This window comes from Gossypium arboreum, chromosome 11 (genome assembly GCF_025698485.1).
Source record: "Gossypium arboreum isolate Shixiya-1 chromosome 11, ASM2569848v2, whole genome shotgun sequence".
In the NCBI taxonomy this organism is placed as follows: Eukaryota; Viridiplantae; Streptophyta; class Magnoliopsida; order Malvales; family Malvaceae; genus Gossypium; species Gossypium arboreum.
The window spans coordinates 137371791-137385957 of NC_069080.1; the positions used below are offsets into that span (position 1 = coordinate 137371791).

The window sequence follows — 14167 nt, forward strand, 5'->3', positions numbered from 1 at the left end:
AGATGATAATTATTAGAGTTGTGTAACCTGAATCCCGTCATTTGTTATAGAAATAAAATAAAGAGACAAAATAGGGAAATCTGTGGAGGCGAAGTATTAAGGGTTGAATTAGTATAGGAATAGGACTATACTTCTTCTATTAAGTATTGATTACAACAGACTTGTTTAGCTCTTAAATAGATGTAGTCGAACTCCTCTTGTATTATGTGTTTTTCAACATAGTGAAATTCTCATTCTCTACTCATGATTTTTCCCTATAAAAGTTTTTCACGTAAAATCTATATATTCTTTTTGTTTTATTACTTTGCGATTATTTCTACTACTATTATTGATGTGGATTATAACTACAACAAAATATAAGTAACGTAATGAACTAACTTTTCTTTTGTGGGACGTAATTGAAAACAGAGAAGGACATATTTTTAAAATTAAAAAGTAAAATAATAGAGTGTGCATAAGCCAAAGAAGATTTTTGTCTCACATCTAATATCCTAATGCTTGATTCTTGCTGGCAGTAGACATCGAACTTTGCAAAACATCTGGGGGAGAGTAACTCTTCAATCTTCGTAACCAATCGAGGCACGTAATTGCATTTAAATAATAATGCTTCATATCTCAGATTATTTATTATTAACACCTCTATTAAACTATTATTACTGTTATTGTGGATTGAATCTTAGGTCGCTTAGAATATTGGTTCAAGTATGTTGTATTATCCTTTTATTTATAGGTTGAGAAGATGTTATAAGTAGTTCTAAACATTATATCAAAACAAAAAAATAAATATGATCAAAATTTACTATTATTATGGATTGAGTCTTAGTTCATTTGGAATGTGGGTTCGAGTACGTTGAAACGCATTATCCTCTTATTTATGGGTCGAGAAGATGTTATAAGTAGTTCTAAATATTGTATCAAAACAAAAAATAAATATAATCAAAACTTACTATTGTTATGGATTGAATCTTAGTTCATTTGGAATGTGGGCGCATTATCCTCTAATTTATGGGTTAAGAAGAAATTATAAGTGGTTCTAAACATTGTATCAGAACAAAAAAAAACAAATATAATCAAAACTTATGACGTAATTTTAAAATAGAAGAAGAAAAACAAACGATGTTTGGGATAAATACTTTTGTAATATGAATTCTAAATTGCTCACAATTGAAATATTTTGTTTTAATCTATAAAAATTAACATATTTATTTATACTAAATTAAGTCACCCTGAGTAAAAAGAATATTTTATATAAAAATATTTAAAAACTTATATATAAATATTTCTTCTTTTAGGAAGTATAGATTATTAATTAGAAAAAGAAAAAGTGACCTTCATAATAATAGAAAACACATGTGGATGCCCTTAAAGGACAAAATAGAATCAGATTACAGGCAAATGTGGACCTATTAGGGGCAAGTAATGACATGATTTAAGGGTCACAAGTCCTTATTGGTTACTATAATACCAAATTTTCTTCTTCAAAAACAAAATCAAAATTTCCTTCTTGCATCCTACTCTTTTGTTTTTTCTCTTCTCTTTCATCAAAGAAAAATAAATGAAAATAGTAATAGCAAGAAAGGAATGAACTACAAATGAATTTGTTTATTCGTGTGGGGTGTTACTCGTATTTATTGGAAAGTTTGCAAGTACTTAATAACAACGAATAGTCGAAGAAGGGTCAAAACAAGCTCGATATCGTGACAAGTAGGTAAGGCTCGTCAGGACAACATGATGTAAACCCTAGGCAAATGTGGCATCGACGTCGTGACGAGGAAAGTCGGCACGTCACGACGTGTTCTCCTATTTGGTAGCCACATTTTAAACTTCAAGCAAAACTGTGTTCTCCCAGCTGAACTCTGATTATTATAAGGATATTTTAATATGATTAAAACTCTAATCTAGTCTATTTAAATGGGTCATTGTATCTCTATTTTGACATACCAATCAACAAGGACTTTTCCTTTGGGGGCGGCAAGATATAGTCGCATATAAGTTTTTTTGTAAGAATTTTATAGTAACTATGAAGATAATTTTGTTCTCGAGTTAAGACTTTATTTTTGGGGTTTTGGGTTTGTACGTTTAGTACATTTAGATTTATTTTCTTCATATTGTACTATTGTTTGTTTGCTCATTTAGTGAAAAGTTTATACTTTTTTTGCCTGTGATTTTTTCCTCTTTGAGGATTTTTTATGAAAAATATTCACGTCCATTCATCTCTATTTTTACTATCTCCTTATCTATACGAATCAATCCTCAACAATTCAAAAAAGAAAATGAATCAATTAAAACAAGAATTGGGACCAAAGTATATCACCAACCTTGTCCCTTACTAATACCAAAGAAACCAAGATATGAAAAAATATTTTTTTATGTGTATAATGGCTAACCAAAAAAAAAAATTATTTTCCTAAATTTTCAAAAAAATCAACTTATTTAGCCTACCTAATTTTTTTGCATGTGATAATGTTGGCATCGAAATCTACGGCAGTGAATGCCTACCCACACCCTAATCAATTCATCCCCCAATCATTATAAAATAATGCAAATAGCATACTGTCCATTGCTTGCTAATTGTCATCACAAGTCACGTGACCATGCATGACCATGTTTATTAGGTGGATGATGCTGATGATCACATGCATCATACGATACATACATATAAAAGAAAAGTAAAATAGCAGAAAAATAGGGAGATTTTCCCTAAAGAATTAAAAGTGATAAAAAGGGAATTCAGATAAGGTAAAGGCGAAGGAATCCTAGACCGTAGAAGAAACGAAACCCCGTCACTTCGTCAGTGGTTATATCGTAATTTAGTAGAGCCCTAGACCCAAGTTTAAGGGAATCCTGTTGTAAACGCCAAAAAAATAAAAAATAAAAAACCCTTCACCAATACGTTGCCGAATCGCGGCGCTTCGTTCATACTAAAATAGAGAAGCGGACATCAGAAGCTCTACCCTCACTCTCTCACTTAAGGCGTGTGAAACACGCCATGAACTAGACCAATCCTAAGGCGGCATGCGAGCGTGGATACCCAATAGCGAGTGAGAAGTGTTAGTTAAAAAACCCCGTGCAAATTAAAAAAAAGTTAGGGCAGCGAAACATGATCCGCATGAGATGGTAATTGATTTGAGAGAGCAGGTAATGCTAACTAATAAATATTAATTTTTTCCTCAATTTTAGGAAAATAGAATAAGAGTGAGAAAAATCTAAATCGACTCGAAAAATTAAATAAGAAGTTTAAATTTTAAATTAAATAATTTTAATTTTTGAAGTAATGAGTTATTAGAATTAATTGAATAAAAATTAAAATTTTAATTTAATTCAATATAAATTACATAATTTAAATTATTCAAAATTTGAATAAAATTGATAAAATTATATTATTTTAATAAATATTTACTCGTTAATTTATATAGTTAAATAATCATGTACCTTATCTTCTAGTTAAATAATCGATCTATGTAAGGTAATATAGAGTATATTAATAAGATTCATTAACTCGACTTGAAATTTTTTATACAGTTTAGATTAAGTTTAATTGCTAAATTATAATTTATCAACTCAATTAACTCAAAATTTTTAGATTTCAACTGAATTCTCACTCTAAAATGAAATTTGTTTTTTAGGTTTTTATTATGTTATTTAATTGAAGATATTTTTTAAATAATTGTTTATGATGTTTTTTCTGCCATTGACATTTGTGTCTCTCTGTTATCCTCGTTGGTCGGTCTTATTTTTTACACTGTTTTTCACTCTGGTGGTGTGCTCTATATTACTGTTCGAAACACTGCGATAAGAGGCTATTCTTGCTGGTTTTTTGTTAGGGCTTTAGTGTTCGAGAGAGAAAAATCAGAGCCATAGATTTCTAATCCTTTTTTTCATCTTTTTTTTCTGTTAGATCTAGCAGTATCGAATTCGATTTTCTTTTGTTTTCGTTTTGGGTTCTCTTGAGAAGGCAAAACGGTAGAGAGGAGGCTTTGTTGAGCGTGTCTAAGACCACCCTATTCATGCATCAAATGATTGCCACTTACTTCATTCAGTGAGTCCTATATATAGTCCTTTTAACACTCTTTGCTCTCTGCATTGTTTAAGCAATGTTCTCTCCAGCTTCACTACTTTCTTTGAGTTCCCTATATGTTCTTCTGGTTTTATTATCATGTTTCTATGGAGGGTTTCTTCTGTTCCGACTAAAGTTGGAAAAGGGTACCGTTTGATCTCAGCTGAGGAGACCCCTGATGGTGGCTTTTGGGTCACCTTCAGGTCAAGCAAAAGAACAACATTTATGGTTCTGATATTCCTCTCTTGCAACTTTATGTCAAGTAAGTCATCAGTCTAGTTTTACTCTTAATCTTTGCCTCTTTTGCATTTACATTCCTCTTAATCAAAATTTCTTCCTTTTTTTTTTGTTTCTAAAGGCATGAGACGGGAGATCGTTTGAGGGTACACATAACAGATGCTGAGAAGCAGAGATGGGAAGTTCCGTATAATCTTTTACCAAGGGAGCAACCACCCGCATCGAAGCAAACGATTGGGAGATCAAGAAAGAACCTTTTAACAGTGTCGGAGCTTGCAGGGTCTGAGCTCATATTCAGCTTCACAGCCGACCCTTTTAGCTTTGCGGTGAAAAGGAAATCAAATGGGCAGACCCTTTTCAATTCCAGCTCTGGTGGGTCGGACTCATTCGGAGAAATGGTGTTTAAGGACCAGTACTTGGAGATATCCACACAGTTGCCTAAAGATGCTTCACTGTATGGACTTGGAGAGAACACTCAACCGCATGGCATTAAGCTGTATCCCAATGACCCATACACGTTGTACACAACCGATGTGTCGGCTATTAACCTCAACACTGATTTGTACGGATCCCACCCTGTTTACATGGACTTGAGGAATGTGGGTGGTGAGCCATTTGCACATGCTGTTCTCTTGTTGAACAGCAATGGCATGGATGTGTTTTACAAAGGAATTCGTTGACGTATAAGATTATTGGTGGTGTTTTTGACTTTTACTTCTTTTCTGGCCCCACTCCCCTTGACGTTGTTGATCAGTACACCTCTTTTATCGGCAGGCCAGCTCCCATGCCTTACTGGTCTCTAGGTATGCGTTTCATTTTCTCACTTGCATTGATTAGGTTTAATGTTTTCCTATTTTGTTTTAAGTATTTGTTTATGTTTTTCACTGTGGAAATTGTGTTGGGTTTAATAGAAAAAGGTCTCAAGCTAAATCTAATGAAATTGACTCAAAAACAATCTTTTATGATACGACTAATATTCCCTTTTTATATGGAAAAGGTTAGGTTTTGATGATAAATGTTGCATTAAATAAACCATATGCTGCATAATTTTGAATCATAATAGGGCAATATGTCGGTGTAAAACAACACCACAGATTTTAAATGTGATGAGGATGGACGATTCAGAGATGTAGGGCGTGGCAATGTATTTAGATGAAGATATTTTATTCCCATTTTAATTTGGTTAGGTGGATTGGTCCCACATCAAATTTTACTTTATTTTCTTTGTTTAAAGTCCCCATCAATATGGGTCTAATAATTATGCAGAACCAACTTTCTAGATTTAAGAAATCTTTTTTCATTAATCAATGATGAAATGACTTTAGGCATTTTAGGTCTTAAGTTGTTAGATAAATAATTTAGTAAAAGCCCCCATGAGGCAGTGTGTTTTTTTCTCATATTTCACCTTCTTGACTACGTGAGTTAGATAGGCACTATGTCATCTTATCATAATGCTTTGGGCAATTAATTATTAGGCCCTGACTTGATGCTAACCTTAGGTGCACCCTCAAGTAGTGTGTCTGGTGTCCACACATGGTCAGTTTATGGTCCCTAGCCTATGGGGTATGTAAAGTGAACTTTTGTGTTCTACCTTCATGTTATAGCACCTTTTGTGTCGGTAGATGCATGATCAAAGTTAAAAACTAGTACTTTTCCCTCGACAAAGGTACCCTTTTAACGTATAATAAACAGGTACGCCTCACCTGTGAGGCTTGTGTTTTTTTTACAATGCTTGGGCAAACAGAGAATACATGTGATATATTATGTATCCCCATGATCTTGACTGATGTGTTTGTATTATGGCAATAGCATGTGACGTTGTCACTGCTTGTCATGGATTATAGTTAGAATAGTAAATATTTACTAGAGTTATAGAGGAATCCTTGCATTTACGTCTCGTCATTTCGATGCTATCATGAAATTTTGCTGCAGTGTTTCATCCCAATACTTGATATGGACTTCTTTTCTCAGTCTTGTGATAAATGGAACCAAGTTAAAAAAGAAGTGAACAACATATATAATATTGGTTATTAGATTTTGTTATATTGGTTATTAGATTTTGTTTTCGTGTAACATTAAGCTTCCTCTGTCTGGTTTGGAGATACTCCTAATAGGAGGATGCTTGAGGATTATTGTAATATCTTACCATGACGTTGAGATGAATAAAATATATTCATTTTTCTCTTTGTTTCTATGAATTTGATTTACAGGGTTTCACCAATGCCGATGGGGTTACCATAACCTCTCTGTAGTTGAAGATGTAGTTGAGAATTACAGGAAGGCCCAGATCCCACTTGATGTGATTTGGAATGATGATGATCATATGGATGGCCATAAGGACTTCACCCTCAACCCCGTAAACTACCCTCGTTCGAAGCTTCTTGCATTCTTGGACAAAATACATAACAGAGGCATGAAATACATTGTCATCATTGATCCTGGAATTGGTGTTAATTCCAGTTATGGTGTATACCAAAGAGGCATTGCCAACGATGTATTTATCAAGTATGACGGTGAGCCTTACTTGGCCCAAGTGTGGCCCGGGGCTGTTAATTTCCCGGACTTCCTCAACCCTAAAACTGTTGCATGGTGGGGTGATGAAATCAAACGTTTCCATGAACTGGTCCCTGTTGATGGGCTTTGGATCGACATGAATGAAGCTTCGAACTTCTGTTCTGGGAAGTGCACGATACCGAAAGGCAAGCAGTGTCCGAGTGGGACTGGCCCTGGTTGGATTTGTTGCTTGGACTGCAAGAACATAACAAAGACGAGGTGGGACGATCCACCATACAAGATCAATGCTTCAGGCTTGCAGGTACCTGTTGGGTTCAAAACTATTGCCACTAGCGCGGTTCACTACAACGGTGTTCTAGAGTACGATGCTCACAGTCTTTACGGCTTTTCACAAGCCATAGCAACTCACAAAGCACTCCAAGGGCTTGAGGGAAAACGGCCATTTATATTATCACGATCTACATATGTTGGTTCAGGAAAATATGCTGCTCATTGGACAGGTGACAATAAGGGCACTTGGGAAGATTTGAAGTATTCTATAACTACAGTGTTGAACTTTGGTATATTTGGGGTTCCAATGGTTGGTGCAGATATATGTGGGTTCTATCCTGCCCCAACTGAAGAGTTGTGTAACCGTTGGATTGAAGTCGGTGCTTTTTACCCTTTCTCTAGGGATCATGCAAATTACTATTCTCCAAGGCAGGAGCTTTATCAATGGAAGACTGTCACCAAATCTGCTCAAAATGCACTAGGTATGAGGTATAAACTTCTTCCTTACCTCTACACACTCAACTATTTGGCTCATACAAGCGGAGCACCAATAGCCAGGCCACTTTTCTTCTCATTTCCTGCTTACAAGGAGTGCTATGGGCTGAGCACCCAATTCTTGCTCGGAAGCAGTCTCATGGTGTCTCCAGTGCTTGAGCAGGGGAAAACATCAGTCAAAGCACTCTTCCCGCCCGGTTCTTGGTACAGTCTCTTTGATATGACACAAACCATAGTGTCAAAGGGACAGTACTTCATGCTCGATGCGCCGTTGCATGTGGTCAATGTACATTTGTATCAAAACACCATACTACCAATGCAGCAAGGAGGAATGATTTCCAAGGAAGCTAGAATGACACCATTTACTCTTATAGTAACCTTCCCTGCCGGGGCTAGCGAAGCACAAGCCAAAGGCAACCTTTATCTCGACAATGACGAGCTTCCAGAAATGAAACTCGGAAACGGGTATTCAACATATGTTGACTTATACGCCACATTGAAGCAGGGATCGGTGAAGATCTGGTCAGAAGTTCAGGAGGGTAAGTTTGCTTTAGAAAAGGTTGGAAAATTGAGAAAATAACAGTGTTGGGATTGAGTGGAAGTGTAGACACGTCTGGACTTGAAATTAATGGAAGTCCAGTAGCCAATGGTGCTTCCAACATAGAATTGAGTTCAATGAAACAGATGCATTTGCAGGATGTTGAAGATGGGGTTGGCAAGAAGAAGTCGTTAATGATGGAACTTTCAGGCTTGAATTTATATGTTGGAAAGAACTTTGACATGTCCATGAAAATGGGGGTACAAGGTTGATGATTATGGTGTTATGTACTTTTTTTTTCCATTTTCATTGTTGATGGTTTACTGTTTGTCTTAATTGCCTTGGGGGGGGGGGGGTCGTCATGGTGAAGCGATGAACTTTAACTGCAACAGTCATCCTTCTCCATGCCAAAAGAAGAAGGGTTCAAATCTTGATTGGTGCCTTGGTGGCAGTAATGCAAATTTGATGTTATAATTTCAGTTGTTTTTTAATTTTGGAAATTGAAATCCAATTTTTATTTCTTTTAATTCAGGACAGATCTTGGGTTTAGGCTCAAAGTCTATTGGGCTAAATGATCAATCCGATGAACACAAATAAATCCCGTTATCATGCGTAATGATCCAATATCTGTGAATAAGTTGCTTGTTTGATTTGCTGCTTGAATGGACTTTGAAAGGTACCCAAAAAGAAAAAGACATATATTTCAAAAGCCCAATCAACCGATGAAGATCGTCAGTTTTCAAACAGGAGGGTAAATTTGCTTTAGACGAAGGTTGGAAAATTGAGAAAATAACAGTGTTGGGATTGAGACATTGAGTGGAAGTGTAGACACATCTGGACTTGAAATTAATGGAAGTCAAGTAGCCAATGGTGCTTCCAACATAGAATTGAGTTCAATGGAACAGATGCATTTGCAGGATGTTGAAGATGAGGTTGACAAGAAGAAATCGTTAATGGTGGAACTTTCAGGCTTGAACTTCTATGTTGGATAGAACTTTGACATGTCCATGAAAATGGGAGTACAAGGTTGACGATTATGGTGTTATGTACCATTTTTTTATTCCATTTTCATTGTTGAACAGTAACAGTGTTGGCATGTCCATTAATGGTTTTTACAAGCTAAGCTACAGGAAAGCTTTGAAATCTATGCCCTCCTAATCACCGAAGACAAAGATCTAAAGCTCGTATATTGCACCTACATTTATGGATGCTGAAAGGGGAATAGATCATTCCTTCGTTTTCTTTTAGGTATTTACAGGGGACGCCTTTGATTTGATAGTGATGATTAGCTTGTGTGATCAGTTAGGGACATTTTCTTTGTTGAGATAGTATGAAGATGGTATGTTTTATTGGTCCTCTCTTGGAGATAAACGCGTTCCCGCTAAAAAGTGGATAGTCTGTTAGAAGATAAAACGTATTAGTCGGATAATATGAGGTAAAGGGCCATCCACGAATGCCTTTCAAGTAATTTTACACCGTGTCATGTGTCCAAGCCAAGTAGAAGTATAACAATTATTTATTAAATGTTTATTAAAATTTTAATATATAATTGTTAAAATAATTATAATAACTTTATTGATTTTTTATTAAATCAAACATTAAATGATTTTGTCAAATTATGGTTATGATCTCTCTACTATGTTTAAATATAAGATACAATATTTATATTTAATTTCACGTAATTTAGTTTTTTACTTTTATAATCTTATTAAATAGCCCACGGTTTTAATTACTCTTGTTAAAATACTGATGCAAATTTTATTTTTAAAAATACTCATTTGAAGTTAACATGTTGAAATATAATTTTTCTTTGTGTATTAAAAAAGTGTTTAAAGAATAATTCACATCAATATTCTAACAAGAATAGTAAAGATACTATTTGGGGTTAATTAATGTGATTGTAAAATAAAGGACCATGTTATATCAAATTAAAATTGTAAAAATAAAGGACCATGTTATATCAAATTAAAATATAAGGACTAAATCTCAAATTTGAATTAAAATATGTGTCACAAATTTTATACAAACTCTTTCATATTTGTAAATGACTAATTTAAATTTATTTATCCCTATACATAATTTTTGCTCAAACTCAATAAATTTATACAAAAATGCTAATAAATTGGATGAACTGTGAAATTGGAAAAAACTTGGGTACTAAGATGAACATTGAAGTCAAAACCTGTAAGGAATTGGAAAAAAAAAGTGGTTAGGTGCCAAACTGAATATTTAAATCCACACATGTACCATATTGTATATTATCCCTTTCCAATTTAAATGGTAAGCTGGTTGTATTTCCTTCTCAGAATCTGATCCAAGCTGATATTAAACCATTAAGCAGACATCGAGATTTAATTAAATAATGAAATTAACCATCTTATGAAAACCCTACCTCTAGAAATTGCTTCATTTCATTAGCTTTGCTCTTTGCAGCTGCCCCTTCTCTCCTCTCCTCTCCTCTATCAGTGAGTACTACTGAAATTTGCAGAATTTCTTTTAATTGGTTCTATTTCGTAATCGTTGAGTTTCCTTAGTTTATAATTTTTTATATCACTTGTTTGAAAAAAAAAACATTTTTGTGTTGTTAATTTGCTTGCTCTGTGATTTTCATTTGATTTTTTCCCCGATTTATCATCTGATCTGAGTTAAATTTCCCAGATCTGTACAAAATGGTAAACAATGGCAGTTTTTTGAATAACACGGATTGGCCTCTTAGCAACAATTGGGGTTTTGATGTGGGAACTACGATTGGATCTTCAACAGCTTGAGAGGGACGTCTGAAGTACAGAGTGATGAACGAACTTCCATTGATACCCGGTGAACTGTGGAATGAAGCAAGATCGTTTCCCGGTTTCTTTTTTTGCTTCCGTCGGTCAGATAGTTCGTCTCCTTTGTACTTTAGATGTCTCTCTCATGCTGTTTGAAGTTGTTTGTAGGCCTACTAATCTCCAAGAACAAGTTCAATGACTTCATTTTTTAACAGAAGCTGAGTCGAAGTGGAGATTGTTCGAAAAACAATAGAAGTTTGATCTACCGTGGCAGAGATATTCGATGTTCAGATCTAAATCTTAATTACCTAGTTTGATTTCATTATATGTATCTTCATTTAACTTTCTAATTGACTTAATTTTTCAGGAGTTGAAAAAAAAGAAGCAAGAGAGCTATGCTACCTTCATTAATAATATGGTATGCACGTTATACTATATACTATAAACCCATCTTATTTATAAATCACATTAGTACTTTGATTTGGTCGTAGTGAGTTTCGAAAAAGGATTCATGCCTGATAATGAATGTTCAACTTTTTTAGTTCTTTTAGTTTTCTTAATGTATTCAGAAGAATCTTTGATGGTGATATTCGATACCCCTATCACAATATGCGTCAAACAGACACTTTAAGCAAACTGTGGAAACCGAACAACCTAGAGTTTTAGGGCTGTTTAAAAGTACTTAAAAAAATGCACTTCTGGCTCCAAAAGGGAAGAAAAGTTGTGCTAAACAATTGTTTTTAGCTGAAATTTTTAATTTTTCAAAAGTGAAAGCACTTCTTGTTGCTTACCTCTCTAATTACATAGTAATTTCTTCTTTTTTTCTCTTCGTGCTTAATTATAAATGTATTTAAATTATTAATTAAAAATAAAAAATTTTCAAAATACTATTTACAAATATTTAATGATTGTATTTAAATATTTAAAATATAGTTTATATATTCTAATTAAATTTTATAAATGATTAATATTTATTTGTTAAAAATATTTAAAATCTATATTTTATATATTAAAATATTAACAACAAGTTATAATAAATTTTTATATTCTTATTAAAATATAATAATATTAATTAATTTAAATAGTATTTAAATGTATATATATTATTTGATAATAACATGTCTAAAATAGAAATTTTATTTCTCAAAAGTACTTTTAACAATAATGCTAGACAATCAAATTTTAAATTAAACTTTTCAAAAGTACTTTTCAATAGCGTTGCTAAACTAGCCCTTAATATCAGACCAAATAACCTAATGTTTAGGACTCTCCCTGCTTCTCCAATTGTGCATGAACTTTTGCATTGAAAACTGTATATATTGTTAGAATCTTTCTACGCACTATGTATAAACACTTTTGCATGTTTATACATTTGAAGCTACAAACTTGAAAATGCATGTCTTGACCTCTGTTTTTTTGCCGTATATATCCGGCATCAATGCCTCGAGTCGTTCTTAGAGCCCCTAACAAGAGGAGAGGGGTATGATATACATTTGTACGTAGTTTTATATTTATGCATTGGAAAATCATGATAAAAACCAACTTAATGACAATGACAAAACAAAGTGTTAAATATGACTCTTATTTTCAGTCAAATTTAAAAAATAATCTTCTAATTAAACTCTGTTTATTTATTTCAATTAAACTATGATTAATTTAGATTATTTTATTATTATTTGACCTATGAATTTAGCCTATAAATAAGCTTTTTTACAACCTTAAATACACCCATTAGAGATTAACACATTTAGAGAATTTTGGGTTTACCTTTTGTAGGTTCTTTGTTTTCGGATTTTAGGAGTTTAGTTTTTATCTCCATCTTTTGTATTCTTTGTTCTTTTGCCATTATAGTAAAAGTATCTTTGTGATCCTAACACAGTGATCTGGAAAATCAACCTTACTTGATTAATTTGTGGTGCATCTGTATCTCTGTTGCATCTCTATTTTCTGCAATATCAAGGGTTCTTAATTTTCCAAGTGATCAGTCTGGGGTTGCCTTTCTGCACGGTTCTTCATTTCGATCGTTTATTCGTATTCTCTTACATTTCAAGGGTTGGCAACTAGACTCTGAAAAAATGAGGTATCGGTATAATTTCTCTACTACAATATCTATCACTTTGAACTTACAACACTTGCGTATTTTTTGTTGTTTTAGCTCTCTGCATCCTTTCCTTGGATTGTTCAGAAGAATCTGCTACTAATGAGCCTATTACCCCTGATTAGGATCAAGGAGATTTGCCCTTAACAATTGAAGAATGAAAAGGCTAATTTTGATAATTTGCCTAAACAACTTTATGGAAAGGCACAATGCCAAAGTGGATGTTTCAGATTTCAAAGGCTTTCAAATGCATTGAAAAACACTCAACTGGGGGAATCTCCGGAGTACATGGAACCTATTGCTGTCAGAATAAGAAAAGGTTGTGGTAAAGCTACTGATTTTTCACACAACAGTATCCAAGTTCTGGTCCATCCTAGAGATGGAAAGTGTGCCAATCTGGACTGCATTCGACAGGGGTAAAAGGCTTGGCTTTGAAGTTGAATATGCTGATATTCTCTTAGAGAAAAACTATTATGCCCTTTTTGCTTTTGCAGATTATGTCAAATGAGACCAAGAAACAGAGGATTCTGAAGCCAGATGTGGCTAAGCTCAAGGTTTTGATCAAAGGTGTAATACGCTTGCAGAGTTGCAGCAAAATCTTCGGTAAATCACCATTAGAGATGGCTTCTTCACTTTCGGAACTTTATTGATTGGTTTTCATTGTTGTCACTTATCTTCTGTTGCCTTTTAGAACACTCAACTTTGAAGGATTGTCGATATCTTCATTTTCCTCCATTTAACTCTTTTTGGGTTTGTGTTTTGTGAATTTCGTTGTTAATTTTCTTGATAAAAGTAAGAAGTCAAAAGAAGGAAAGGATGAGGAAAGGAAATTAAAACCCAACAAAAAAGTGGCATCCCCCCCCCCCCCAAAAAAAAAAAAAAAGCATGATTATAAGTAGGGTATAATCTAGGTCGAGTTAAAAGGGGTTAGAAGTTAAAGTTTGAGCTTGATTGGAAATTTGAGGCTTTTGAAACCGTTATGATTTTGCATTTATTTGATTCTTTATAGTATGGAGATTAAATTGATATATTTAATAATAGAAAAGATTAATTTGATCTAATCTTTATAATATAGGACCTCTCAAGTACTTTAACTTATATATATATATATATATATATCTGATTCACTCATTTAACAAAAACAAACCGGAGAGACTAAAATATTTTATTTTGAAAGATTGAGTGATTAA

At 33.6% G+C, this 14167-nt stretch overlaps 1 protein-coding gene and 1 long non-coding RNA gene across 6 annotated transcripts; both read left to right on the forward strand.

Annotated features, from left to right (window-relative positions):
* Positions 1–3660: 3660 nt before the first annotated feature.
* On the forward strand, positions 3661–8638 carry LOC108479268 (alpha-xylosidase 1-like). Its single transcript, XM_017781763.2, is given in 7 exon segments — positions 3661–4170; positions 4173–4241; positions 4244–4319; positions 4416–4963; positions 4966–5097; positions 6505–8124; positions 8127–8638. Coding segments are annotated over 7 exon segments (2778 nt in total). The 5' UTR covers positions 3661–4094; the 3' UTR covers positions 8384–8638.
* A 1746-nt stretch (positions 8639–10384) lies between these two features.
* LOC108472386 (uncharacterized) lies at positions 10385–13791 on the forward strand. 5 transcript variants are annotated; one of them, XR_008274548.1, is made up of 5 exons: positions 10385–10576; positions 10770–11164; positions 11247–11297; positions 12759–13393; positions 13472–13791. It is a non-coding gene; the product is annotated as an uncharacterized LOC108472386 (long non-coding RNA). The 5 variants fall into 5 exon arrangements; XR_008274547.1 differs by having other exon boundaries at positions 10389–10576; positions 10770–11297; positions 12759–12959; positions 13103–13393; XR_008274549.1 differs by having other exon boundaries at positions 10395–10576; positions 13103–13393.
* Positions 13792–14167: the final 376 nt, after the last annotated feature.